The sequence below is a fragment of the Phyllosticta citribraziliensis genome (assembly GCF_038025025.1).
Source record: "Phyllosticta citribraziliensis strain CPC 17464 chromosome Unknown J3D65scaffold_9, whole genome shotgun sequence".
Taxonomy (NCBI): Eukaryota; Fungi; Ascomycota; class Dothideomycetes; order Botryosphaeriales; family Phyllostictaceae; genus Phyllosticta; species Phyllosticta citribraziliensis.
The window spans coordinates 49,807-75,065 of record NW_027117346.1 but is presented as its reverse complement, the minus strand read 5'-3'; the positions used below and the strand labels follow the sequence as shown (position 1 = coordinate 75,065).

At 57.4% G+C, this 25,259-nt stretch overlaps 9 protein-coding genes across 9 annotated transcripts; 5 read left to right on the top strand and 4 right to left on the bottom strand.

The window, feature by feature from the left end:
- Positions 1-83: 83 nt before the first annotated feature.
- On the bottom strand, positions 84-1,164 carry J3D65DRAFT_454582 (uncharacterized protein). The gene has a single exon (XM_066796386.1). The coding sequence runs from the start codon at positions 1,038-1,040 to the stop codon at positions 234-236; it is 807 nt and encodes a 268-aa protein (XP_066652806.1). The 5' UTR covers positions 1,041-1,164; the 3' UTR covers positions 84-233.
- A 1,145-nt stretch (positions 1,165-2,309) lies between these two features.
- J3D65DRAFT_646934 (uncharacterized protein) lies at positions 2,310-2,823 on the top strand (the record flags this gene model as incomplete). The annotated part of the gene is made up of 2 exons (XM_066802304.1): positions 2,310-2,489; positions 2,551-2,823. The coding sequence occupies 2 exons, from the start codon at positions 2,310-2,312 to the stop codon at positions 2,821-2,823; spliced, it is 453 nt and encodes a 150-aa protein (XP_066652805.1).
- An 898-nt stretch (positions 2,824-3,721) lies between these two features.
- On the top strand, positions 3,722-6,440 carry J3D65DRAFT_454573 (beta-glucan synthesis-associated protein SKN1). The gene is made up of 5 exons (XM_066796385.1): positions 3,722-4,672; positions 4,735-4,912; positions 4,959-5,060; positions 5,108-6,150; positions 6,202-6,440. Exons 1-5 carry the CDS (start codon positions 4,020-4,022, stop codon positions 6,251-6,253), a joined length of 2,028 nt encoding a protein of 675 aa, XP_066652804.1. The 5' UTR covers positions 3,722-4,019; the 3' UTR covers positions 6,254-6,440.
- Positions 6,441-6,890: 450 nt separating this feature from the next.
- J3D65DRAFT_631245 (uncharacterized protein) lies at positions 6,891-7,246 on the top strand (the record flags this gene model as incomplete). The annotated part of the gene is made up of 1 exon (XM_066800899.1): positions 6,891-7,246. A coding segment is annotated over exon 1 (185 nt), but the record flags the coding sequence as incomplete, so codon positions are not given.
- A 3,304-nt stretch (positions 7,247-10,550) lies between these two features.
- On the bottom strand, positions 10,551-11,602 carry J3D65DRAFT_454425 (uncharacterized protein). Its single transcript, XM_066796383.1, has 2 exons — positions 10,807-11,602; positions 10,551-10,694 (listed from the first exon to the last, which is right to left on the bottom strand). The coding sequence occupies exons 1-2, from the start codon at positions 11,427-11,429 to the stop codon at positions 10,607-10,609; spliced, it is 711 nt and encodes a 236-aa protein (XP_066652802.1). The 5' UTR covers positions 11,430-11,602; the 3' UTR covers positions 10,551-10,606.
- A 3,046-nt stretch (positions 11,603-14,648) lies between these two features.
- J3D65DRAFT_631235 (fungal-specific transcription factor domain-containing protein) lies at positions 14,649-17,760 on the top strand. Its single transcript, XM_066800898.1, has one exon. It carries the CDS (start codon positions 14,896-14,898, stop codon positions 17,518-17,520), a length of 2,625 nt encoding a protein of 874 aa, XP_066652801.1. The 5' UTR covers positions 14,649-14,895; the 3' UTR covers positions 17,521-17,760.
- Positions 17,761-18,648: 888 nt separating this feature from the next.
- On the bottom strand, positions 18,649-20,900 carry J3D65DRAFT_454221 (FAD dependent oxidoreductase-domain-containing protein). The gene is made up of 4 exons (XM_066796378.1): positions 20,120-20,900; positions 19,695-20,040; positions 19,092-19,626; positions 18,649-19,018 (listed from the first exon to the last, which is right to left on the bottom strand). Exons 1-4 carry the CDS (start codon positions 20,442-20,444, stop codon positions 18,782-18,784), a joined length of 1,443 nt encoding a protein of 480 aa, XP_066652800.1. The 5' UTR covers positions 20,445-20,900; the 3' UTR covers positions 18,649-18,781.
- A 96-nt stretch (positions 20,901-20,996) lies between these two features.
- J3D65DRAFT_454394 (HAD-like domain-containing protein) lies at positions 20,997-22,291 on the bottom strand. The gene is made up of 2 exons (XM_066796381.1): positions 21,213-22,291; positions 20,997-21,155 (listed from the first exon to the last, which is right to left on the bottom strand). The coding sequence occupies exons 1-2, from the start codon at positions 21,809-21,811 to the stop codon at positions 21,032-21,034; spliced, it is 723 nt and encodes a 240-aa protein (XP_066652799.1). The 5' UTR covers positions 21,812-22,291; the 3' UTR covers positions 20,997-21,031.
- A 154-nt stretch (positions 22,292-22,445) lies between these two features.
- On the top strand, positions 22,446-24,570 carry J3D65DRAFT_678785 (amino acid permease/ SLC12A domain-containing protein; the record flags this gene model as incomplete). The annotated part of the gene is made up of 9 exons (XM_066803668.1): positions 22,446-22,644; positions 22,695-22,748; positions 22,800-22,839; positions 22,891-23,029; positions 23,081-23,104; positions 23,157-23,484; positions 23,537-23,647; positions 23,697-24,052; positions 24,121-24,570. The coding sequence occupies 9 exons, from the start codon at positions 22,446-22,448 to the stop codon at positions 24,568-24,570; spliced, it is 1,701 nt and encodes a 566-aa protein (XP_066652798.1).
- Between the last annotated feature and the right edge of the window lie 689 nt (positions 24,571-25,259).

The window sequence follows — 25,259 nt, the reverse complement described above, 5'->3', positions numbered from 1 at the left end:
TCAGCAATCAGACGCTTCTACAGCACCACCCTCGCAGACTCGGATGCATCGCCAGCCCAGCCCAGCGCTGATTCGTGAGCGGCGCTCATCAGCAGGCGACAGGCAAGATTTGCAGTGCCGGCCAAAGCGCTCCTTAGCCGTGCATGCGTGCGTGCGGCGGGCGTCGACTTTGGACTTTGCGCGATGCACGTCTCATCTCAAAAGACAACATCTGCCTCTCACCAGGCAGTCAGTCAGCCAAGGCGATGCCGGAGCAGCAGAAAAAAAGAGCGAGCACAATCATAGCCGTCGGTCCGTCGGCACATTCTGACATGCTTTTTGCAGAGCTTTTTTTCTGATGGATGATTTTTACGAGGTCGGTGTTGATGATGATGGCAATGATGGGAGGGCAGAGGCGCCTGCGGAGCTGTGCGCGGTGTACGTGCGGAGACGGATGGCGGCGGCGGAGCGGTGCCCGGTGGATACGCTCCCGTGCCCTGCCCGGGTGGACGAGATGGTGGGGCTGGCTCGTGATTTTTTATAGTTTGCTGGCGTGGGTGTGTGTCGTGGTGTTTGGATGATCGCGGAGAGGGAAAGATGGGGTGGACTGCATGTATGTACAGTACCCAGTAAAGAAGTTGACGGCGTCGGGCAATTGGCAAACATGCGTCGGGAATTTCTGCGTCGGCAGGAGGGTGCATATTATCAAGAGTCATGTCTTGGACCATCGCTATACAACTGCGGTCCGTATACGAGTCGAGTAGAAATAGGCACAGCCAGCGCCTGGCGACCAAGCAGCTCCTCGGAGTCGCCGCATCGCTCCGGACAGGGACGAGTGCAGATCTGCTGGTCGCACACACCGAATATCCAAGAGTGGAGGAAGCAAGATCATCGACGTGCATAGACAGACTCGAAGCACGGCAGCGGTATCGTGGACCGTGGACCTGAACAGCAGCAACGCAAGTCAAATGCGGAAGGGCGGCGGCTGATCGCGATCGGCGGCCTGAGGGTGATGGTGATGGTGTTGTTTGTCGAGGGCGGATTGTTTGTGCCGCAATCATGGCATGTGAGTAGGTAGACGACCGACTGTGCCGCGTTGGAGGAGGCGAGAGAGGGACGCGAGGGAGAGGATCCTCAACGAAACCAGATCATGTACACGGACAGCAGCGTGGAGGGCTGGTGCCAGGCGGTTGGAAGAGCTGAGCTAGTTCGGATAGCTACATGCAGGTTGGAGGGGGCCAGGATGGACGCGCCACCCGCTCGCCGTTGGTGATGAGAGTTGAGACGGGGCGTTGAGCCTCAGGCCGCGTCAGATTTGCTTAGCTGCGTGTGGGTGGTGGTACGGCATCAGGTCAGCTACAGCCCCCTCTTGTCCTCTTCTTCTTCTTCTGGCTTCTTCAAAGGAACGCGGTGGCGCCAAGGGCTGAATGACAAGGCGGCGCCCGCCCCCAATCAGCGTGCATTGCAGGCAGGCTTCAGGCACGCAGAATGCCGTCCATCGTGAGCTAGCGGGCGTGGCGGCGCCATCCGCCCCACACACTTTGCGCGCACATTGCCAGGTAGTGACACGCAGGACACGGCCAGGGCAGAGGAGGGCAGGGAGGTGGTTGCGTTGCGTTCCTCGAGGTTGTATTGCCTCTGTTGTCTCTCCTTTGTCACCTGTCATTTTTTTGGTTTTTCCCCGACCGTCTCGTCGGCTGCACTGTCTCGCGAGATTCGGAAACGGTGGAGCTCGTGGCTAGGGTAGCGCCAATGCAGGCTCCTGGTGCGGAGAGTGGCACGGGAGAGGGAGACGGGGCGGGGCCCAGAACGGCGGCCGTGGTCGGGTGGAGAATGGTGAGGTAAGGGGGCCGTGTGTTTTTTCGCTCGCTTTTTTTTAGAATCCATGGATGGATGCTTTCTGACGGGCGGAGAGAACGGAAGAGAGTCGGTGGTGTGCTGGCTGCCATCACGTGAACAGAGGATGACGTACATCCATGGTTGGGTTGGGTTCCTTGCTGTCAGCCAGTGGAAGGACTTGGTCTGGTGTTGGCACCAACGAGCGCTCCGTCATATCGAGCCTGAGCCTGAGCCTGAGCCTGAGCCTGAGCCTGAGCCGTTAGAAGCAGGCTAGGTTGTGGCGCGCCGCCTGTCAGTCGCAAATCGTCCGCCTGTCACTGCATAATCCAATGTTCAACCATCGCCATCGCGTCCCCCGCCTTCTAGCCACTGCAACTACCACTCTCCACTCCACCAGGCGGAACCCGGCCTCGATTGTTGCCCTCTGTCGGCCCCCACCCGTTGCTCCCGCTACCGCAACCTTGCGCTTCTTCTCTCTCTCACCCATCACCATGGCATCCGACCAAGACTACGCCGCCTTTTTGGACAAGGCGAACCAGGACGCTGGCGCCTCGGCAGCGACGGCTGGCCAGTCGAGGATCGGCACCAAGGCGGTGGATACAGACGTCCCTGCGGCCCTGCGCCAAGTTGACGAGTACTTGATATCCGATGCCGACGAGCCCTTTGAGCCGGTGAGCTTGAAGTGGGGAAGAGATGATTTGCCGTCCGAAGGTACGTCGTAGCTTGCTTTAGCTCCTCTCCACTAACCAACGTACGACGTGTGCAGCCGACTTTGCCAAACTAATCGGCCACGACGGTGCCGTGGCTACCATTAGCCAGAGCGACTTTGATCCGCGAGGCCAGTACACCAAGGTGGTGCAGGCCGTCAAGCAGGCGTCTGGGAACGACCTGGTTGGATTCTTCCGCGCGCAGCATGGCAGCACCCGGGCCGAGTACTGGGTGGTTGGGTTGGAAGGCAGCAGCAAGGCGGTGGTGGGCTTGAAGGCGATTGCGGTGGAATCTTGATGTGCGTGCTTGATGATGTGGTATCAAGGAGCCATGCTGGATGCGGCAAGAGTCGCAATGGGCTTATCAAGCGGTCAAATGCAGAGGGCGTCGTTATAGGCCATGTATGTGCACGTCCAGTACATGTGTGTAGTAATGGCTAGGCTAGTCTTGGGGCCTTGTACAGCGGGATCCATGGTGGTGGGAGCAGTTGGCATGGAAATTGGTAGTGGTACAATACAAGGGCGATGAAACGCAGAGGTGACAGTGATCGGGCGGTCTGACACCGGACGGCCCAAGTCGAAGGCTGGGGCAGATCACCACCGCAATGCCAGGGCCCGCTCCAAGCTGCGCGCTTCAGGTAGCGAAGACAGACAGACAGAGAGCGACAACACTGAGAGAGTGAGATGAGGGTGCCTGAGTGCTGAGATGACAGGGTCCGTGAATTTTACGGCGCGTCGGAGATCGCCCTCGTCGACTGCCACAGGCGGATGGCGTCCGCTGGGAGGCGTTTGCTTGCCCACCACGGCTCCATGGCTGACGCAGCTCGCCCGCGCTGATTCGCCTGGCACGCCGCAGGGGGTCGGCCGTTTCTTGGAGGTTGGCGTAGGCGTTGGCATTCAATGGAAAATCGATTGATTCACTGTCCGTGTGGATGGGATGTACTGTATATACACTGCACTGCACTGCACTGCACTGCTCCACCCGGGCCCGTGTACACGACCAGCACAGCCCACCCTGCCTCTGCGGTCAAGACAGCCTCTACCCTGTCAATGTCGCCCTCGTAAGAGCCAGGAACACCCACGCTCTTCCCAGTCCCCCTTACGGAGCCCCAGGCCTCGACAAGACAAACCTTTTTTCCTTTTCAATCCGCTCTCCTCCCTCTCTCCTGCATCGCATCCATCCACCACGGCACCTCACCACCTGGACCTCGACCTCGACCTCGACCTGGCCTCCACTCGCTGCGCACGGCCACGTTGGACGAGCTGCATTCCCGGAATTCGCAGTCGCGGCCCTTCAGTCCCTCCTCCATTCCTCCCTGCGCGCTCCGCGTCCCGCCCGCGCTCATCATATCAACCCCGAAAATCATCTACCACCACTCTCTTTCCCGCGCCGTTGCTCCTCGCAGGCCGTCTGGATCCGACACACGGCGCCTCTTGCTCCTCGCTGAGTCCCTCGTTTTTTAACCGCCACGCCGATTCCCCCACTCCCGCCATATGTCGTCGCCAGACTCGCTCTCGTCGCCCCAGGACGGCCACGCACGCCCGCCGCACATACGCCTAAACTCGGACAGCGATGACACCCTCGCTGCCGCCGACCCTCCGGTCCCCGTGAGGCAGATTTCGACGCGTTCCCTGACGCTCGAAACAAGACCAGACGCCGCCGTTACAGGCGCCTCGTCCCTGTACAACCAGCCGGGCACCGTCGCCGAGTCCGCCGAGCTCTTGCTACCGCCCCGCGTCTCGCGGACGAGGCGAATGCGCGATGAGGACTCGCCCTCGGCCTTGCGCGCCCCCTCAGAAATGGGCTCGCGGCGCACCAGTTGGAGCTCCGAGTCTGCGGGCAGCCGTGATAGCCGCATATTCGCCTCGCCCTTTGACGAGTCGCGCTCACCCTCGAGGGCCGGCAGTGATGACGACAGTCAGCTGAATACGCAGACCGTCTCGGAAAAGTACAACATTTTGCCCTCGGCCGGCCTGCTGCTGTTTCCAGAGGATGTCGAGACGGACGATTACCTGCACAATCCGGACCCGTCCGACAAGGAGCCGAGGGATTGCAACGTCTTCACGAAGCGAGGGGCGCTCAACGTAGGAGGCCTGCTGTTGCTGACGTTGGGGTTGTTGATGCTCTTCATCGGCTATCCAATCATGTACGGTTTTGCCCGACTCCCGACCCGACGACTCGCGTGTTTGCTTACTCAGTCTTGCTTAGGACTTTTGCCAAGAAGCTTTTTGTCGACGCCAAAGGTCCCTGCTCCGGCCTGCCTCTGTGCATCGATGTCCATCAAGATCTCCTCAAGAATATCCGTCATGGCCTAATTGACCCTGATACGCCAAAAAGTGTCAGGGAGCGCACTTCATATTACACTGGAAAGAAGCAGTCGCTTGTGGTGAGTACGCCTTGATTGACAAATTGGACGGATCTGATTTGTGCAGTTTTCGGACGAGTTCAACACCGATGGCCGTACCTTTTACGACGAAGATGACCCGTACTTCCAGGCCATGGACTTTTGGTACGGCGTGACGCAGGATCTCGAGGTACCTCGACCACTCAAATCAGAAGAAATTTGTACTGACAATGGCAGTGGTATGACCCTGACGCGGTCACGACCAAGGATGGCACTCTCAACATTCGTTTCGACGCCTTTTCAAACCACGACCTCGATTACCGCTCCGGCATGTTGCAGTCTTGGAACAAGCTCTGCTTCAAAGGCGGCCACTTGGAAGCTTCCATTTCTCTGCCCGGCCGCGGAGATACCGTCGGTTTCTGGCCGGGCTTCTGGGCCATGGGCAACCTGGGTCGGCCTGGCTTTGCTGCCACCACTGACGGCATGTGGCCGTATAGTTACCACGACGAGTGCGATGCTGGCATCACCCCGAACCAGAGTTCTACCGACGGCATCAACACTCTTCCAGGAATGAGGCTGCCTGCCTGCACATGCGATGGTGAAGACCACCCCAGCAGCGGCAACTCTCGTTCGGCACCCGAAATAGACGTCATCGAAGCTAGCAATTCGCCGCTGGACGCGAGCAACTACATCGGAGTTGTATCTCAAAGTTTTCAGGCCGCGCCTTTTGACATTTGGTATCAGCCGGACTATGGTAAGCTGATTTTTTCGCTCAAAAGAAACCCGCTGATTAGCCCAGATTTCTTCGAAGTCTACGATCACTCCATCACCTCCGTCAACGCGTATGCTGGTGGTCCCTACCAGCAGGCCATTTCTGGACTTTCCAACCTAAACAACGACTGGTACGACGGCAACGCGTACCAGACGTATGCCTTTGACTACACCCCCGGCGCCAAGGGTCACATCACTTGGTTGGTTGGTGATCAACCCATGTGGACGCTCGACGGGCGAGCCCTTGGTCCCAATGGCAACGTTGGCCAAAGAGTGATGCCCGAGGAGCCCATGGCCATTGTTATCAACTTTGGCATGTCCGACAGTTTCTCTGCAATCAACCTGACCGGAATCGCCACGACGCTTCCCGCGACGATGCGCATCGACTACATTCGCATCTACCAGGACGACGACAATCCGATCATGACTTGCGATCCCCCGGGCTACCCGACCACCTCGTACATCAAAAACCACCCCGAGCCCTATGCCAACTACAACTTGACCGAATGGTATGATTTGCAAGACAAACTATTGAGCAGGCATTTTCTAACGATCTATAGGAGTCAAAACTACGACTGGCCAGTGAACAACTACACCGGCACTTGCTCGTAATGAATAATCTGCGTTTTGTCCGGCGTTTGAGCGTTGTAAATTTGATTTCTCTCTTCTTGTTTTCGTTCCACGGCGGGGCGTTCTTTAGTCCTGTCGTCCCATTCTCATGCGCACGCATAACCACCCTTTCCGTCGACGCTCCTCTACACGACCACTCTCCGAAAAGTACATATCGGGACCGAGCACCATACCATCAAGGTCATGGTTCGGTTTTCCCGTGTTTTGCTTTTGCTTTTTGAGCTTTCTTGTCTTCTTCCTCGCTTTCTCCCTCTCCGTCCGTCCTCCTGCTGCTACTACTTACCTCTACTACTACGACGGCAAAAGAGAAGAAGAAACGGCTTCCGTCGACCTGCATCATCCCCGTCGTCATCATCATGTGCATAGCTTGGAGTTGGGCGCGCGCACTTTTTTCTTTCTACTACTACTACACTTACTCTTCTTGCTACGCTTGCTACTACTACTACTACTACTACTACTACCGGCTATTACTTGGCTGTTGTTTATACATATACCCACCCAACCGCACACGCACCAACCAATACACGAATAGCATATGCATACATGCATACCTTCGGTTGTACCCCCGGGGCTAGGGGGGGCAGGAGGGGGGGAAGGGCGGAGGGGGGCGCTGCTGGGCTTCTCTTTTTAGTTTACGATATGAACCGAGTTATGCATGCTTTACTATAGTTTTATTTCATTGATAGGATTCGAATTGGTTGAATTGCTCGATGCGCTCTTCTTTCTCTCCCTTACTTTGCCTTTCTTTCGCGTCGTCGTCGTCGTCGCTTGTCTTGCCCCGTCTGTCTTGCCTATCTCTTTTTTTGTTTTTTTTTTTTTTCAAAAAAAAAAAACTATTAGACACTTCTTTGTCCTTTGTTGGCTCTTCGGCAGCGGTGAAGAGAATGTGGCATGCAAATCAGCACGGGCATTGGCATGGCTGGCTGGCGGGCGGGCGGGCGTGTGGGCTGAGCTAGCTACCTTGGACGAAGGAGGAGAAGGAGGGGGGGAAGGAAATGGGGGAAAAGAAGTAGGGAGGGAGTTTTGCATTACTCTTACTATTATTGCTAGTGTTGCTGTTGCTGTTGCTGTTGCTGTTGCTACTATTGGATGAGATGATTTGCAATGAAATGAATTCAAACGAACGGAACAGACGTCAGTAGTTCAAGTCGAGTCGAGCCGAGCCGAGCCGAGCCGAGTAGGTTTGGTTGGTGAAATGCAATCAATGATGAACCGACGAATGAGTGTTTGATAGACCCTATACTGGGCTGGCTCCCTTGCTCTCCCCTTTCTTTCATCCACGCTCCATCCTCGCTCCTCCACAACCCAGGCCAGGCCCCCTCCCCTCCCTCCCTCCCTTCTCCTCTTCCCGCCCGGCCTCGCGCACGAAGAATTCGAAAGTTGGCTACTCACACTGAAAGGCGCTGCGCTTCAGAGTCCAGCCCGCTTGTCCGCGTCGCCACGGTGCTAGGGAGGCGATGCTGAACGGAAAGGCGAAACGGGAACGCCGGCGAAGGGGGCGAGAAGGACTTGTCAGCTAGCCAGTAGGGAGGTAGCGGCACAAGGGATGCTGGTGGTTACCCAGCACTCGGCATTCGGCATCGGAAATGTTGAGCAGTAGGCACGCACAGTTCAGAGCGCGTGCAGTGAGAGCGAGGAGGAGAGAGAGATCAGTGGGTTGGAGTAAGTCAGGCGACGTCATTGACTAGCGGACCATGTAGATAAAACGAACGGACAGAATGTGCGCTTGGAGACATGGAGAGGACGGTGCCGCTGTAGCGATAGCAGTAGCGACGGCGATTCATCTAGAAGGACAGACGACGGACAGACGACGGACAAAAAGAAAGACTGGAGGAAGATGGTAAGGTGAGTAAAGTGGTACACAGGTACCATGTCTTGAGGAAGCAGGCGTCCGCATCCATCTTTGGCCAGTTCGTTGCTGAGTGCGCAGCACTCACATCCAGGCAACGGCCTCCGGTTCCCAACTCCTACCCACTCGCTCACTCGCACCTCGAACAAAGGAAGTTGATTGGCAAGTCGAGTCGGGCGAGTTGGTCATCTCGAGTCTGTCATGGCGCAACCTACCAAGTGCCTCTTCCACCCTATCTATACACAGGCGGGCGGCGAGGTGGCGAGGCGAGGCGAGCTGGCAGGCAAGCAGTCAAAGACGCAAACGAGAAGGGATGGGTCGATGAGCATGCGAGGCCTTCCTGTATGCTACTCCGCTGTCGTTGCGTGCTCTGCCCTGCCCTACTTCCTCATGCTCATGCTCACGCCCACGCTCTTGCTCTTGCTCATGCTCTTGCTGAAGCACGCACGCGCGCTATACCAATGACGCCACGACGTTCGTATACGGCAACCTACATCAGAGGACCCTGTATCGTACGTCCTGTACTGTACTGTACTGTACTGTACTGTACTATACTATACCATACTGTACCGTCCATGACAAACACGTCACGCCTGTTCCTTGTCAGCGGTAGGATGTAGGTAGGTAAGTAGGTAGGTAAGTAGTTAGGTATGCAGAGGCGGAGGCCGCCGCCGCCGACGACAATGACGATAGACGCCGCATCTGTATCTACATCTGTGCCTGTATCTGTATCAGCATCTATCCCACTACTCGTACTCGAGCAGACAGATCGACCAGACGGACCCGGCGGACCAAGCGTCGATGGTTCGGGCAGCGCAGCGCAGCGCAGCGCAGCGCAGACTGGCAAACGGATAGAGAGGCACAAGTAAACAGGCAGGCAGCGTAGACAGACGACACTACTCCACCACAAAGCGATCGACGACGGAGACGAGACGAGAGGAGAGGGGAGCGATGGCGACAGCTTGCCCTGTCTTGAGTTGTCGTGCCCTCCCATACATACCTACACTTACTTACCTACCCTTAACTAGCTTCCATACCCGGTGCTACACCATGCCCAGCCTGCCCTGCCCTGCCCTGCCCCTGCCCCTGCCCCTGCAACCCCGTGGGTGCGTGGTGGCACGGGAGGTGTAACCGCATCGGGGTAGTCAACCTTGGGTGTCTCGGCTGTTGCAGCAGTCATTCAGGGCACGCCGACCGACCGACAACGACAGCGAGTCGATGGATGACGAGGGGCATCGACACACGCAGGGCAACGCACGGCCGACCGGCCGGCAGTAAAAGTAGGTAGGTAGTAGTGGGTCTAGCCGAAGAGAACGAGTGGATTGGCTGCGGGCCGGCCGGCCGTAAGAACAACGTTTTGGCAATCATCAGCCGGGGCTCTTTCTCTCTGTCTGTCGGCGGTCGGCGCGTTCGGGTCGGGTTCCTTTTCTGAGAACTTGAACGTCAAAGATGTCTGTGCTGTGTGTGGCGCTGCGCGAGCAGCTCTTTTTCGCTCGACGACTCGTCGTCGCGAGTCGTCGGTTGTCGGTCGTCGAGCGAGCAGGCAGGCGAGCAAGCGATTGTCGCGCCGCTCGCTCTGCACAACCACCCCGTGCCCCATGGACTGACTGATTGCGCCAATCAGATGGGGGCCGCCGCAACGCAGCACAGCGCACTGGCGGAGGTGGCCGGCCGTCGTTTGTTACGCTGCTGCGGGCACCGAGTTTCTTCTGGCTGGCTGGCTGGCTGGCTGACTGACAGCTGTCACCGGTAGCCAGCCATGGGGCTTGCTTGCTTGCCTGCTTGTCTGCTTGCTTGCTTGATGCACCGACCATGTGGAGGCTGAAGTTTGCCCGTGGTGGCAACCAAGGTGGGTGTCGCGCGTGGACCTTCAGCCTTTTCGGCGCAATGTGATGTGATGGGCTGGCTGCCCAGGCTCGACGCCGCCGTCCGTCTGCTCCTGCCGAGGTACGCGCCGCGACGAGAAAGAAGCTTGAAATTCGTCGCGTCGAGCCGAACAGACGCAGACGTCGCTCAAAGCTCTTCACGCCCTCCAAAAGCACCTCGACCTATTGTCGCCGTCCATGTCGCCGTCGAAGCCGCGTGCGTCGCCGTCTAGCAATGATGCGGTGGTGGTCCCGCAAGTCGTCGCCGGCCTGCCTCGGCTGGGGTTTCGCACGTACGACCGATGGCTAATCTCACAACGCCTCCGCTGTTGTGTGTTATTCCTTGCTCTTTATAGGTGGGCGCATGTATGGCGACGTCGAGTCATTTCCTCTTCTTTCGCATCTCCATTGCCCGCGAGGAGGCGAGGCGAGCCGAGAGTAGGCGATCCCGTTCGGACGGAGTTTTTGGTCGAGATTGGCTTGCTTTGCGAGTCTGTCGCCCGAGACTGATCTGATGGCCGTTCGCCGTGAAGGAAAGCCTTGACCACTTGGCCGTTCTAAATGGTTTCGGGGATCGCGCGTAGCTCTTGTCGTGAATGTGCAGTGGTTTGTCAGTAGACGTCAGTCTTCACCTTCCTCATCACGCCTGCGGGTTGATTGCAAGCGCGAAGATCCTGTGGGGTGCAGATGATGGGAAAATATGGGTTGTCTGTGCAACTGTCAGTAATCGCGCTCGTCAAACACCGTCGACCCACTGCTCCCGTCTCTCATATTTGCGTCCGAACAATGTCGGAAGGTTTGAAAGGGTGTCCTGCATTTACCTGTGCCTCGAGAGATGGTAGGCGGTGCATTTTGAGGTTAAAGACAAGGAGTTTACCGGTGATACCGGTGATAAAGGCCCGGCTGTACGCTGTTGTACCAGAACATAGCCAAAACATGGACGGGAAGCTTCCACCCAAGAATGCAGCAGAAGCTCGTGACAAAATAGTGTTGTGGCTTGAAAACAAAGCCATGGGAATTCAAAGGGTCTTGACGCAAAAAAAAAGCGTCCCTCTGGCATCCGAGATCGGCAAGAGCTGACGCGGCAATCTGATCCACGAGCAGGCGCCGGAAGATGGATTCGGCATGGTCCCGTGGGGGCGGGCTTGGCCCAGACGACGGGAACAAGAACTTCGGAAATATGGGAGCCCAGAGCGCCCTGGCGTCTAGCAGCAAGCACTGCAGAGAGAGTCTTGCAGGTTTGCCGAAGAGGCTGCAGCGGGACAGAGCGTGGTCTGCACCATGATGGTAGAGGCAACCAGAACGGCGGCTCTCGACCTATGGGCTTGGCCGCCAGCACCCTTGGGTCTTGGAACGCTTCTATCCTCCAAATCATGCAATGGGTCAGCATCGCGCTTGGAAAGTGGGGACACAGGGCGTGCGGATCGATTTGCACACCCGCCATCTACACTCGAGAGAATCGAGCCAACAGTCGAGGACCCCGCCATCGGCCAGTTGTATGGAATCTTGGGTCGATGAAGAATCATCATTGGCATAGTTGGCTGCAGAAAGATGGATTACTAGAGGATGACGGCATTGGTGGTTCGACTCTCAATTGGCATCAAGGAGGCCCAAGTCGTTGCTCTGATTACTCTCGTCATGATGCTGTATTTGGAACAGAGCGTCTTGGCGGCTTGTGAGAGGCTCTGCTTCATGGAAAAAGGTAGCCTAGTCGTCTGATTCGAGAAGAAAGATGCAAGTCCATCTCTCGATCGAGGTGTCCCTGGTAATGGCGGGGACGCTTTGCCCCGGATGGTACAGATACAGGCAGAATTACAAGGAAAAAGCGGCGTAAGTTACTGTATTCGTTGCTCGACGCCGGACTCGAGAGGAGCATCTTGGCTCATCGAGTTCCCACGTCACCCGATGGTCCCACGAGCATGGGTGCGTCGATCCGAGATTCTGCGGGAGTCGCGTCACGATCCGCGTCGGATTTGTGGCGGTTCCAGCAACCTTTGGTGTAGTGGCAGTGCAGAGCAGGAGACTTGAATTTTTCGTTGAAAAGGCTAGCAGCTCATGTGCAATGGAAACACGCAAATCCAAAATTTCCTGTAGCCGCGGCAGCGAGACAAGCGCGGGAGCAGCCGGTCCAATTAGACGCTTGACGCGATCAAGAACCCAAAAGAGTCTAGCCCATTCCGAGGGATGCCGCCGTGGTGGGTCGTGGGTATCAAGGCCGTACGTTTTTGGAAACCCCCTTGACCAAGCATGTGAAACCAAATGTCGTCTTCAACGGCGAGTAGTGTGGAAAATCAGGTCCTCTTGGATTTGAGGCCCTCTGACTGTTTTGCCGTCAAGAATGAAAAATGGCGGACGTAAATATTTGGTAAACTTGCCTGGCATTTGGCGCAGGCATCGCCATTCTGGAAGACCCAATTGGGGCAGGTCTGCTCCAATCGCCAGGCACAGGCATACTTGTTGTAGCCAGCGCATGGTCTGCTAGTGTCTCCTGACGCAACAGAAGTCGATTTGTTTGTACCAGAGCTCATTTTGAAAGCCGACCTGTTTGACCTGGGTGGGAAAGGAAGAAGAAGCTGGATATCGAATTTTGGCTTCGGATTGCTGCAGCGTGGTGCAATATATACACAGACGTGGATTGATGACAGCATGTGCAGAGTGAAGGCTGCGGTAGAGGGTCATGATTGTCTCGTTGACTACTTCCCCTTTGAGCATGCCACTTCAACACAGGTCAAAGCGAAAGAGGATGGTGGGCCGCAGCATGGCATCCAACGCGCGTCTTCAGCAATTGGGGTTGGGTTGAGGGAGCCATTGGCTTGGCTCCTGTTTGGAGCAGGCCGAAAACCCGTCGACCGAGGCGTTGGAAGAGATTGTATCGCAGGGGTGGGACCAGCTCGACGTCAAGATTATGATGAGTTGACGCCAAATCAGGAGGAAAAGACCGAAGAGGGGGGAAATATCAAGATTCTGGGCTGACAATGGCCAATGAAGGCTCTAGAAGTATCCAGCCGGGTCGGTGTTTGGAAAAATGCAAACATCCAAAAAGGACAGACGTGAGAGAGTTGGCTGGTTGGACAGGGCGCCACAAACGTGATGATTCGGCACTGTCAGTAATTCTTCATAAAGACAGTCGGCGGGCATGTGCAGCGGCGAAGCGTTGAGCCTTGTGCTGATGGTGCCAGCGGAGGGGGTTTTCTGCGCAGAACCAGTGACGGCACAGATTGGACTGCATGATGCAAGCTTGAGACGCCGCAACCAAGGCCAACTGTCACGGACGACAGAAGTCCGGCCGGGTCGTATGCCGCAGCTTTGAAGAAATTTTTCAAAGGCTGGAAGACGAGTCGATGTTTACGAGGCTCGAAACGAGCCGAGTTCGAGTGTTGACCGTCAGGGTCGAATCGGGTAGTTTTGACTTTCGGGCCGCCTTTGTTCAGACGCTTTGATGTGGAGGTAGCCAATCGCAGTTGTTCTCGACGTGTAGTCAGCAGACAGGAGATGGAGTCGAAGTAGAGATTGTCGACGAGACACGGCGTGTGGTTGGCTAGCCCGATTGAGCCTAGTCTACGCGGGCGGGAGAGCTGGCCGGTCAAATGGATGGTCCGGCGGGAATAGACAGGCTGCGGTGAGGGGAGAGAGCGCGCAGCTCCATCTCACATCTCGTCCACCGCAGGGAGCCAAGGCGAGCGGTGGACACGAGGCAGAGTGACACGTGAGGTCAGAGACATCAGCCTCATGTCGTGGATGCTGGGTGCCTTGGGCCGTGTGGTGGTGGTGCTAGAGCAGAGACTCCAGTCTCCAGCACGTATGGGCGGTCAGGGTTCAGCCAAGCTTCGCATCAAGCACCGGCGAGGCGTCCAGAGGCCATGCAGAGTCGCACAAGGGCGTCGGCGGTGCCGCGAGGCGGAACACGGCGACGGCGGCAGGGCTTGCATACAGAGAGTAGCGGGTACGCAACGAGCCGAGCTACTGTCGCCAAGGAAGGCAGCGAAGACGGCGACGATGACGACGAATATAGAAGAGGGAGCGTTTCCGGAGCGGAGGCTGGCCGCTGGAGTGGACATGGAGTCGGTTGAGCAGCCGTGCCGCTGGTGCTGCGACGGGATGCGATGGTCGTTGCCATGATGCGCAGAGGCTGCACTGGTCTGGTCGTGTGGGCATTCCCGTCATTCCGTGTGGTTGCGGGGTTGCCGGTCTGGTCTGGTCTGGTCTGGTCTGGTGTGCACTGGCATGGCAGAGCACAGGGTCGCAGTGTGGCGGTTCCGTAGGTTGGTGTTGCGGCCGTGGTGTTGGCGTCGGAGGCCCATGATTCGTCGGGCGCCCACATTGCGCTGCCGCCCTCGGTTGGTCGGCCCCGGCCGTCAACCTGACCTGACCCGACCTCAACACCAAATGCCCGCATCACCGCTCCTCATTGCCCGCCCGCCAGACGGACGGTCCCTGACGGCCAGGGTCCGCGTCCATCGTCCAGCTCCGCCCCCCTCCAGTCGTGCCATTGGCGCCCCGTGCCGTCCATCCATGCACGTTACATCCTACCCAGCCTGCTGTGGGGGAGCCATGCTGCACGAGCTGCCCCCCCCTTCTTCACGCCACACGCCCTGCCCTGCACGCCAGACCAGACCAGGGTAGGGTGCGCTGCTCTGCCATGCCATGCCATGCCATGCCAGCCATGCACTGCTTTGTCCTGTCCTGCACTGCGCTTTTTCTCCCTCCCTTGGGTGTCCTCTCTACCTACTACTAGACCCCCCATCTCCGACAATCAAGACCTCTCTATTCCCCATGCTGCCACCCACGCAATTGTCCACTTCTCCCTCTCCACTTGCATGCATTGTTGCTCCCTCGACTGACCTCTATATCTGCCACGCTTGGTCTTCTTGTCCTCCCTGCTTAAGCTTAAATCTCCCTCCACCAGAGTCATGACCTCCCCAAAACCTTCATCCGCTCCAACGTCCGTCACCACTGCTGCCACGCCCCGCAAGCGCCGCAGAAGAGCTGTCGCCACCGGTGCAGCCGAAGACTGCTTCACTTGTCGCCAACGCCAAGCAAAATGCGATCGTCGACGACCTTATTGCACCCAGTGCATCGACATGGGCAAGGAGTGTTCAGGATACCGAACCACCTTGACTTGGGGCGTTGGAGTCGCCAGCCGTGGAAAACTGAGGGGCATGTCCTGTCCCGTTCCCAAGTCCCCTTCGTCGACTGCGCAATCTTCGACCCGCACGAGTGCTCGCAAGCCATCCGTGGCCCTGCCGAGTCCACCAACCTCGACCGTGTCTCGGAAGCAACCGCTGCAGCAAACATATGCTCAACCGGGCCAAAAGTCGCCCTCTCCGATCCACAGCCCAACTGGCCACGACTACTATGCGAGCGTGGATGCCACGAGTCCTGTCCACATACCGCCGCCCGCAGTGCCGTACCAAGGATGGCATCTGCCGAGTTTCGGAGAGCACATGGAATCTTTTGGCGGCGCGGGCCGCAAGTCGCGCCCTCAGTTGCCCCCCAAGCCACTCCAACGACTACACACCACGCTGGCTGCTCCCTACGACGACTCGGCTCTCTCCACGTCAACCGGCCCCCTCAGTTCGCATAGCGACAGTGCATTGGGCGACTATCCCTCTCCGACTGATTTTCCCGGCACTCCAGACGACTTTCACTTTGCCGACCCAATCATGCACTCGTATCCCGAGCACCTGCTCCCATCACGCACACCAATCAGCTCCACCGAGTCGCTCGTCTTCCCCGACGCCCCGCGGTCGTTCCCCATCATGTACGAAGATCTCAGCTCGAGCATCAGCTCAGATCAAAGCTTGCACGAGCTGCATGACATGAGCTCCATGCAGCCACAACCATACAGCCAGCATCCTGGCTACCAAGATACGTTCTTCCCTAGCGCAATTGGGGCGGCAGCGGCATCTAACTTGACGCACATTTCAGACTCGTCCTACAGCCGTGGCACACGCCAATCTACCCACGCGCGTACGGAGAGCAGTGGGCGCTCCTCTGAAGCCGCCGCTGCGCTTGCCGAGCTCGCCATGGTCGGCACCCGGTCCGCCTTTACTGCGGACCGTCATCTTTCTCCGCGCATGCAAGTGTTGATGGACTACTATGATCGAATGATTTGCCCCGCTCTTGTTGCGTATGATGGTCCTTCAAATCCCTACCGCGTGCATGTCGTTGGTCTGGCCATGGAGAGTCAGGCGTTGCGGAATGCCATTGCGGCTCTGGCCGTCAACAACATTCGAATGCGCCAAAACTCCGAGGCCAAATTCATCGCGCTCAGCAAAAGCCGGTGGTCAGACCACAGTCTAGAGTGGACCCAGCAGCGCTTTTCATCCGAAGAAATTCGAGAAATGCATGGAGAGCCGTCGGAAGAGGAGCGGTACTACAAGGCCACCTCTATCCAGTTGCTCAACCAACAGCTCGCCGACCCGCGGAGCGCTCAGGAAGACTCGGTTCTAGCGACGCTGCTAGTCTTGTGTCTCTTCCACGTCAGCGACAGCGGCTTCTCCAAGTTCCGCACGCAGCTGGAAGGCGTCAAGCGGCTGCTGAGCCTGCGCGAGCAGCGCACCAGCTTCACCGCTTGGATCGAAATGTTCTTTACGTGGTTCGACGTCATGACTTCGACGGTCAACGACCGCGAGACACAAGTGCGCGACGACCTGCTCGACGCCATTGCCGAGTCCAGCAGCCTCGGGGCGCTGGAGCACCTCGTCGGCTGCGACGGGCGTCTCTTCAAAATCATCGCACGACTCGGTCGCCTGAACCTCCTTAGCCAGAACCGCCCCGTCAGCCCGCGCTTCAACACGCCCAGCGACAATGCCAGTCAGTTTGACGGCAACGGGTGGTCTACCCCTCTGGGCCACCACCATCACATGGCCAGCAACCCGTTAGACCTCCCCCACGACCAACGACACGAGTTCTGGGCCGAGTGGCGCGACATCCGGCAGCATCTGCAGCAATGGGAGCTCGATCCCAGCGCCCCCAGCGCCGCGCTCTGCTCGGCAACGCTCCCGCCGCTCTCCACTACATCGCCGCACCACCACGACCTGCTGCACCTCTCCGAGTCCTTCCGCTACGCGGCGCTGCTCTACATCGAGCGCCTGGCGCACCCGGCGCTCGGCAGCGGCGCGCTGCACTTCCAGAACCTCGTCGCCCAGGCCCTCTTCCACGTCAGCCACATGTCGCCGCGCAGCCCCGTGCAGAAGTTCCTGCTGTGGCCGCTCTTCATCACGGGGACCGAGTGCGTGGATGCTGGCCATCGTGCCATGGTGCGCGCTGAGTGCGTCGCTGTCATGCGGCGCAGTGGCTTCTGGAATAACCTGCGCGGCCTCGAGGTGCTGGAGCGCGTGTGGAGCCGGGAGGACGGGGGGAGTGATGGTGGTGGTGGAGGAGGAGGAGGAGCAGCAGCAGCTGGCAGAAGGGCGTTTGCTACTGGGATCGTGCCGTGTAAGCTGGAGCCGGCCGACGATGTGCATAGCCAGCAGGCGTTCCGCTGGCGCAGAGCCATGGAGCGGACGGATGGCGAGTACATGTTGGTGTGAGGACGGCCAGGAGCCACACGGCGTGTTTCTTCCACCACTTTTCATTGCACGCACGCACGCACGCACGACACACATTCACCGAAGGGGCATGCAATCATACAGGAGGGTCGGCATCACGGTAGATGAACAGTAGGGCAGGACATGGCTGGACAGACGAATGGACCTGTGACGGCCGAATCATTGGCTGTCGATTGTATTATACAAGAGAAAAATAAGAGCACTACCACTGCCACTACCAACCTCTGGAGCAGAGCAGGACAGAACCCGTGAAAGCCTGACAGTTAACTACGTCGAATCTCAGCCATCTCCTCCTCCTCCTCATCATCCTCCTCCTTCTCATCTTCCACACCGCCACAACAGACAGACAGACAGACAGACAGTAACGCCTCCGCTAGCATTTCGCAGCTAGCAGCGCGCGGCATCTCATCCGGGCGGTGAAGCATACACTACTCCTCCTACTGCCATAATATCACACTACCACACTGTGCACTAGAAGACCTACCTGCACTACTTACACATCCGAGACTGGTCTAGCAGGTAAGTGAGTACGCACGTAGGTAGTAGTATAGTAGTAGCAGCAGCGGGCGCACATCATGTGCCCGCGCCTGGCCGCGCAGTGCCGCGCCGCAGCAGGCAGGGTACATGCACACAAGGTACACACAGCCACCTATGCAGCTAGCTGCAGCTCGGCCGCGCTTCCGTTGCTGCTGCACTGGCTGGCTGGCTTCCCGCCTTTATGCAGCGGGCATGCGATGCGCAGGCAAGTGAGTGAGCGAGCGAGCTTATGCCGTCGCTACCCGCCGATGATGCTGACCATGTGTGTGGCTTTTTGCCCGTCTTTTGCAGCACATGGGTAGGTAGCGGCGAAGGTGGATGATGCGGTGTGATTTGCATGTTGGTCTGGATGGTTTGGTCTGGATTGCTCTGCTTGATACAACCCTCCATTCCACTCCACTCTACTCCAGTAGCGGAGCGGAACGGCTGGTACGTAGTCATCTGCTCGCCGTCTAGCTGGCTAGCTCGGCGATAGAGGAGGTGGTAGCGGAGGAGGAGGAGGAGGTGGCGGAGGAGGAGGAACCAGACGCAAGATCTGCCTGCGTGTCTTACGCTGTCTCTCTCTCCCTCCGCACCTCCAACCGTCCGTCCATCTCACTGCACCCTACGCTTCCTCTCCCTCCTTCTCCCTCCCGTCCTCACCTCCCTCACCTCTCCCCAGTCCCCAATCCCGCTCCCACCTCCACAGTCACCACAACCACATCCCCTACTGCGGCTTACTTTCCAAAATAAAATTGACATCGCTATCAAGGCGGGCCTGTGTCGTCTTGAAGACGCGCGGGATGCCGGTATCCTCGAACGCGGCGCCGTCGCGGACCATCTTGGCCAGGCCCTTGGCCGTCAGGCAGATGAGCGGCATGCCGTGCCCGTTGAAGCCGCCCATGATGAACTGGTTGGGCTTGTTGGGCACGCCGCCGATGTGCGGCATGAGGTCGGACGTGTACTGTTGGCGTCGTCGTCAGTGTCGTTGTGGAGGGGTGTAGTGAACTAAGGGAAAAGGGGAGAGGAGAGCATACCCCCATGATGCCCGTCCACACGCGATCCAGCTTGGCCCCGCTGTCCTCCCACCCGCGAAAGCTGCGCTGCATGTACCCATCGAAATGCTTTACCGCCGGCGCAATCAACGTCGCGTCGTCCGTGACGCCGTACCAGTTGCGCGGCTCGTCCCAGAAGTACGGCTTGGCGCCGCCAATCACGATGCTGCCATCATTACGCGTGATCTGGTAGTCGTAGATGCCCGGCGCGTACCGCAGGCTGTACGTGTTGGGCAGCAGGGGCGGCGGGCGGTTGGTGTTTGGCGGGACGGCGATGCGGCTGCAGATGCCCTTGACGGGCACGATCTTCTCCCGGTATTGTGGCGCCAGCGAGGCTGTGTACGCGTTGGTGGCGTAGACGATTTTGCGCGCGCGGATGCTGCCCCGTGGTGTGCTGGCTACCCAGTACCCGTCGTCGTCTTGCGCGGGCGAGACGGAGAGGACGGGCGTGTGCGTTTGTAGGTTGACGCCGCGCGAGACGGCGAGCTGGAGGAGGTGCAGCACGAGCTTGTACGGCCTGGCGGGAGGCGAGGTCAGCACAAGGGGGGCGCGTCAGGGGTAAGCCAGGGGTCAAGAGCTACGAACCAGACGTGGCCGGCGGTGAATGTGAACGCGGCCTTGGCGCCCTTGACGCCGCTGATGTCTTCGGCCGTCTTGCCTTCGGCGAAGAAGACGTCGCGCACGCTGGGCACGTTGCGGCGGCGCAGCTCCATGAACTCGGCCTTGCACTTGGCGGCATGGTCGGCGTCGAGACACACGTCGACGGCGCGCGTCAGCGTGAACTCGCAGTCAATCTGCTCCTTCTCGACCAGCTCCTTGACGGCGTAGACCTGCGACGACTCGAACGCCGCCACCTCGTTTGCCGCTTCGGCCCCAAACAGCGCCGTGTACTTTGGCACTTGGAAATAGACGTCGGGCTTGAGATGGCCGCCTGCGGAGCTGGTTAGCTGTCTTGCCTATCTGCCTATCTGCGTTGATAGAGGAGGGAGCAGCTCGTCATGTTGACTTGCCGTTTCGGCCTGTAGCTCCTGAACACGCCTCGCGAGCTTCCAAGATGCATATCGACGGCGGAGAGGGGTTCTCGTCCAGGAGGTGATATGCCATGGCGGCTCCTGAGAAGCCGGCCCCGATGATCAAGACATCGGTCTCAGCGGGCAGCTCGGCTGTGCTGCGATGGCTGTCGAGCTCATGGAGCTCGGTGCGCCAAAAGGGCGCCGTGGGGTTGGGAACGGGGTACGGGTACGGCGCATGGTCTGGGGACGCTGAAGACTCGGACGGCGCAAGATTGTTGGAAACCTGCTCGAGGCGGTCGCGGGCTTGTAGTATTTGGCTCATGATGCTATGATGTTGACGTCGTAGACAGAAACAGAGTATTTGGCCGTGAAATATAAAAAGAGTGACGATGTAGGTCTAAAATAAGACCATACAAAATGTTTGGATGCAATCAGCAAGTTGATGATCCGTACATGAGATGGTTCGACTCAGACCCGACATCGGCGTCTGCGAGATACGCAAAACTGCTTCCGTTTTGCTGCATTTTTAGACCCATGCTGTGTGAGACTGCGTCGGCGAGTTGGCAGACGTTCATTTCCAGTCCTCAAGGCCGTGGCGACGCGGGGCTATCACTGCGGGCCGCATCGTATCAAGCCGGAAAACGGCGCGTGGGCTCGGAGAATCGCGACCAGGGCCAGTCGATAGGGTCCATTGACAGATTGGGCAAGGAGCTATGGCCATTTTGTTGGAGCTCCACGAAGCTCTGGTGGCACGGCAGAATAATTGTCATGCAGGAAACTGAAGGTCGATTCGTTGTTGAAGAGAGCAGAAGGGGGCTTGTTTGCGCTGCGTCCCTCTAGGCTCAATCAGGTAATCTAGGCGAAGGTCTGCAACACCTATCGAGCCAACGCATCAACGACTCGGTTTGCCTATGACGTTGCCGCGATTATTTTCTCCGCCATCTCTACCGGCGTCTCTGCCATCACGTCCATTTCTCCAAAGATTTCGGTACAAGGCTCCTTCTCCCAAACGCTGGTGTATGCGCCCTTGAACCTGATCACGCGAACTGTTAGCAAAGGGTGCAAACGCGTTTTCCCAAGGCCTTCTTACCCAACTGTCCTGGCAGCAGAGACATCCCACATGTGTGCCGCCGCGAACCATTTCTCTCCCTCGCCCAGCATCTTCAACGCTGGCTCATATGCCTTAGGGTCCGGCTTGCCAATTCCGCTTTGATCGCAGCTGAGAAGATTGGCCTCTGGCAACTCCAACCCCGCCGCTTTGAAGTAGCCCCCCACTCTCCGCTTGTCTCCCGCAGTCAAGGCCCAAACCTCGAATCCGGCGTCCCTCAGCTTTTTGAATGTCTCGTGAATGCCGGGGCGCATCTCCAATCGGTCGTACGCGTCCATGACCACCTTAAGGTCTGCGTCTGTTGCAAACTTGCGCGGCTCGGGAATGCCGGCTTGGTAGAGCATGCGGTAGAACAGTGCGCCCTGGACGTCGGAAAACACCTTGTAGCGACCGCTCAGCGAGAGGTAGGTGTACTCGCGCTCCGCAGCTTCCATCCATGCAAATGCGAAGAGTTGAGGTTTGATGCCGTACTCGGCGAAGCGGGGGCCCAGGTGCGAAGCAATGGCGTCAAACCAGACCTGGTACGAGACGCAGGTGCCGACAACGTCGAAAACGACGTGCTTCTTGGTTGTACCAGCCATTGGGATTGCAGAATGTGTTTTGGTCGGTTCAGAGGTTCCAATGTGGTTGTGTTGCTGGAATTGGAGAAAGTTGAAGTTGTAGTGATACAAAAAAAGTCGAAAGAACAGTCATAGCTAGTGACATCTCCGACATCGCTTCAAGCGTGCAGCTCGCATGCCTGTCACCCTTCGAGATGCAAGCTTCCCCTCACCTCTGTCCAATTCTGGAGCCCTTTCCGTCCTCTGGATACGTGTCGCTCATGTCCGGCGGCTGCGTCGCTCGGCACGTCGTCGTCCGACTGACAAGACAGGGATTCGGTTGCAGATAAGGTTTACCGACACCTCGCGTCCGCAAGGAGATTGATGATTTTCGAAGAAAAGGTGGGAGTCCAGAGAGCAAAGCAACCGATTGTTTGCGAGATCCAAAGCATCCGATAAGGCCAATGGCTTCTGGATGGTTGTTGTTGTCGAGGTCAGAAGGCTAGCTGCATCAACCTTGGAAGCTTAATCAGGCAAAAACTTAAAGATTAGCAGATAGTAAAAATCGTAGATGAATGTCCATATCCCTCACCGTTGACGGACTCGCCAACTTGGGTCCTCACAACATCGCTTTCTTCGATTTTTGTTCCCTGAGACGCTGCCATCTTCGTCAGAAATGGCACAACCCGGTGTCACGGAGCTCAAAGCTCCACTTCCAACTCACCAAAACGTGTCTGCAGACCTTGAGATCAAGGATGTGGCAGTCGAGGCCTCACAAGTCACCTCAGATTCTGGCGTTGGCTCCGTACAGCCGTTCCAAGAGGTCGGCTATGCACGGTCACTGAAGAGAAGACAAATTATGATGATGGCTTTTGGTAAGGTCCCCAGCCAGCCTTTTATACGGCTCTGTGGCTAACAATATCAGGCGCTGGAATTGGCACGGGCTTATGGGTTGGCACTGGTAGCGCCTTGGCCAAAGGTGAGCGTTGGATCCACCTTGAAGCACCGGGAAAATGCTGACTGAGAAAAGCTGGGCCCGGCGGAATCGCCGTCTCCTATACGATTATGGCGTGAGTCTGGTCCCCTGGAAAATCCATGTTGGATGACTAACAGCGGACAAGATGGATCGTGTACCTCATGTACATGTCTATTGGTGAGATGACGGCGTACAAGCCTGTCCACGGCGGCTTTACCCGCCAAGCCGGTGATTACGTCGACCCGGCTCTGGGCTTCGCCATTGGTATCAATTTCTGGTTCAACGTGAGTTCCTGCCCGGTGGCTGAGCGGATGGTGAACTGACATTTTTTGCAGTGGGTAATGATTATACCTGCCGAGGTAAAGCGACACCATTTTGTGCCATTGAGGACTGTCACTGACCATTTTCCAGATCACTGCCTGCATATCCGTACTGCACTACTGGGAAACTTCGTACAAGGTCGGGATAGCAGTGTGGATCACCATCTTCCTGATCATCATCGCGTTTATAAACTACTGGCCGGTGAAGCTGTATGGCGAGGTCGAATTCTGGTTCTCCTTCCTCAAGTGCCTTGCCCTTGTTGCCATCATCTTCTTCATGGTAGTGATGACAAGCGGCGGCATCAAGGCTACGGGAGGACCGATTGAATTCCGATACTGGAGGGACCCAGGAGCCTTTGTAGGCGGCATCAAAGGAATTGCGGCAGCTTTTGTGCAAGCCGGATTCTCGTTCGGAGGAGGTAAGACCATGTAATTTCCGCCGCCTGAAAGCATTACTGACCTGTGTTGTAGGTGAGCACATTGCCGTCATGGCTGGCGAAGCAAAAGACCCTCGCGAAACGGTCAAGAGATCTGTGAGACCGCTCTTCTGGAGGATGTTTACCTTTTTCGTCGTCAATATCTGTGAGTTGGCTTTGAGCTGTTCCAGGACCACTCCACTAACATTCAGTAGGGCTGGTTGGCATGTGCATCCCGTACAACGAGCCAAACTTGATCAACGAGTCCGGCACCATGGCCTCGCCCTTCGTCCTCGCCGTGAGACATTCCAACCTGTATGGACTTGCGCACGCTCTGAATGCATTCATTCTTATTACCGTCATCTCGTGCGGTATTACCTCCGCGTACATTGCGTCCCGCACCCTCTGCGCTCTGTCGGACTTGAACTGGATCCATCCAGTCTTTGGCAAGAAAGACAGCCAGGGCCGGCCTTATGTGGCCATGGTAGTTAGCATGGTCCTCGGGGGTGGCTTGTGCTACTTGAACTGTAACAACACGGCCGCAGAAGTGTACAACTGGTTCTCTTCTCTGGTAAGGCAAACCTCTTAGCTCTCCTCCTTCTTCAGACAATAAGGAAAGCATGCTGATTCAAAAAATAGGTAGGAATCAGCGGCTTTCTCCAGTGGGGAACCATTTACTGGATGCACATTCGGTTCCGCAAGGGTCTCAAAGCCCAGGGCATTCCTGCAAAGTCGCTCCCATTCTACGACGTGTTTGCTCCCTGGTCGCAGTACATCGGCATTCTGGTCATCTTTTTGATCATGGCAGCCGAATTCTACTTGGCAATCTGGCCCTTCGACGCAAAGCCATCCGCCGAGAACTTCTTTGCGACCTACATTGCCGCCCCCCTCTTCGTCATCGACTACTTTGCTTACAAATGGTGGTACAAGACGAAGATTGTCAGGCCGGAGGACATGGACTTCACCGAGGCCTTCCACTTCGATGAGATTGAAAGGCGCGAGCGTGAGGAGGCAGAGCGCAATCCCAAGCCCAAGGCCAAGGGCGCCTTGGGATGGGCAAAACGGTTTTGGCACGCGATTGTCGGTTGAAGCAGGACGAGCTCCATGTCGATTGTTTCTTGGCCTAGAAATCGGAGATATCCTCAGCAGTCTCAGTGTTTTTGCGCGGCGTCGATGTTCCTTGGAAAATTCGAGAAGCGTCGGGTTATTTGGTCATGTCCTGAATTCGTCCTCAAGATCCGTTTCCGCAGGCGATAGCCGTCCGCAGCTTCCTATCCAACTGTTAGACCCACGTCGAGCGATATCAAAAGTCCGAGGGTGCGATGTGTGCTGTTCGGACTTGCTGAATGTTCACATTCTTGCCTCGCAGCGCGTGCTGCCTCGGCAGCGACCTTTTCCTGCGCCTAAACAATGGAGCCGCCGCATATGGCAAATATGCGATGTGATTCGTCTAGCGAAGGGCATTCGGGACGGCGTTCCAGACAATGTTTTGCCCTGCGGGCAGGCTGCGACTCGATTGAAAGCACCGAGGCTCCATCCCTGAAGATGTCAATGACCCTGCAAAGACCCCACTTCGTATTGATGGCGGCAGTTGGAACAAGCTTCTTGTTGTTGTTCGGGAGCGGAGCTTGTGGCTGAACGCAATGTGACGTGTTGGGCGAACCAGGTAGAGCCCTCACTGTCTGTCTGTCAGGAACGCTCGGAGCGGGCCGAGGGACCAGCTTTCGCGTCTCGCCGTTGGCCTATCTTTTTGCTCTTATCTCGAATGTGTCTCTTGC

Excerpts from the sequence above, each read along its gene's own strand:
- J3D65DRAFT_454394 (XM_066796381.1), bottom strand. The coding sequence starts at position 21,811 with ATGGCTGGTACAACCAAGAAGCACGTCGTTTTCGACGTTGTCGGCACC. Across the intron at positions 21,156-21,212 it reads TCTGCTGCCAGGACAGTTGG|GTTCAAGGGCGCATACACCA; the intron begins GTAAGAAGGCCT and ends TCGCGTGATCAG.
- J3D65DRAFT_454425 (XM_066796383.1), bottom strand. The coding sequence starts at position 11,429 with ATGGCGGGTGTGCAAATCGATCCGCACGCCCTGTGTCCCCACTTTCCA. Across the intron at positions 10,695-10,806 it reads TACCATCTCTCGAGGCACAG|ACAACCCATATTTTCCCATC; the intron begins GTAAATGCAGGA and ends ACAGTTGCACAG.
- J3D65DRAFT_454573 (XM_066796385.1), top strand. The coding sequence starts at position 4,020 with ATGTCGTCGCCAGACTCGCTCTCGTCGCCCCAGGACGGCCACGCACGC. Across the intron at positions 4,673-4,734 it reads TTCATCGGCTATCCAATCAT|GACTTTTGCCAAGAAGCTTT; the intron begins GTACGGTTTTGC and ends AGTCTTGCTTAG. Across the intron at positions 4,913-4,958 it reads GAAAGAAGCAGTCGCTTGTG|TTTTCGGACGAGTTCAACAC; the intron begins GTGAGTACGCCT and ends TGATTTGTGCAG.
- J3D65DRAFT_454582 (XM_066796386.1), bottom strand. The coding sequence starts at position 1,040 with ATGATTGCGGCACAAACAATCCGCCCTCGACAAACAACACCATCACCA.
- J3D65DRAFT_631235 (XM_066800898.1), top strand. The coding sequence starts at position 14,896 with ATGACCTCCCCAAAACCTTCATCCGCTCCAACGTCCGTCACCACTGCT.
- J3D65DRAFT_454221 (XM_066796378.1), bottom strand. The coding sequence starts at position 20,444 with ATGAGCCAAATACTACAAGCCCGCGACCGCCTCGAGCAGGTTTCCAAC. Across the intron at positions 19,627-19,694 it reads TTCACCGCCGGCCACGTCTG|GCCGTACAAGCTCGTGCTGC; the intron begins GTTCGTAGCTCT and ends GCCTCCCGCCAG. Across the intron at positions 19,019-19,091 it reads TGTGGACGGGCATCATGGGG|TACACGTCCGACCTCATGCC; the intron begins GTATGCTCTCCT and ends CGACGCCAACAG.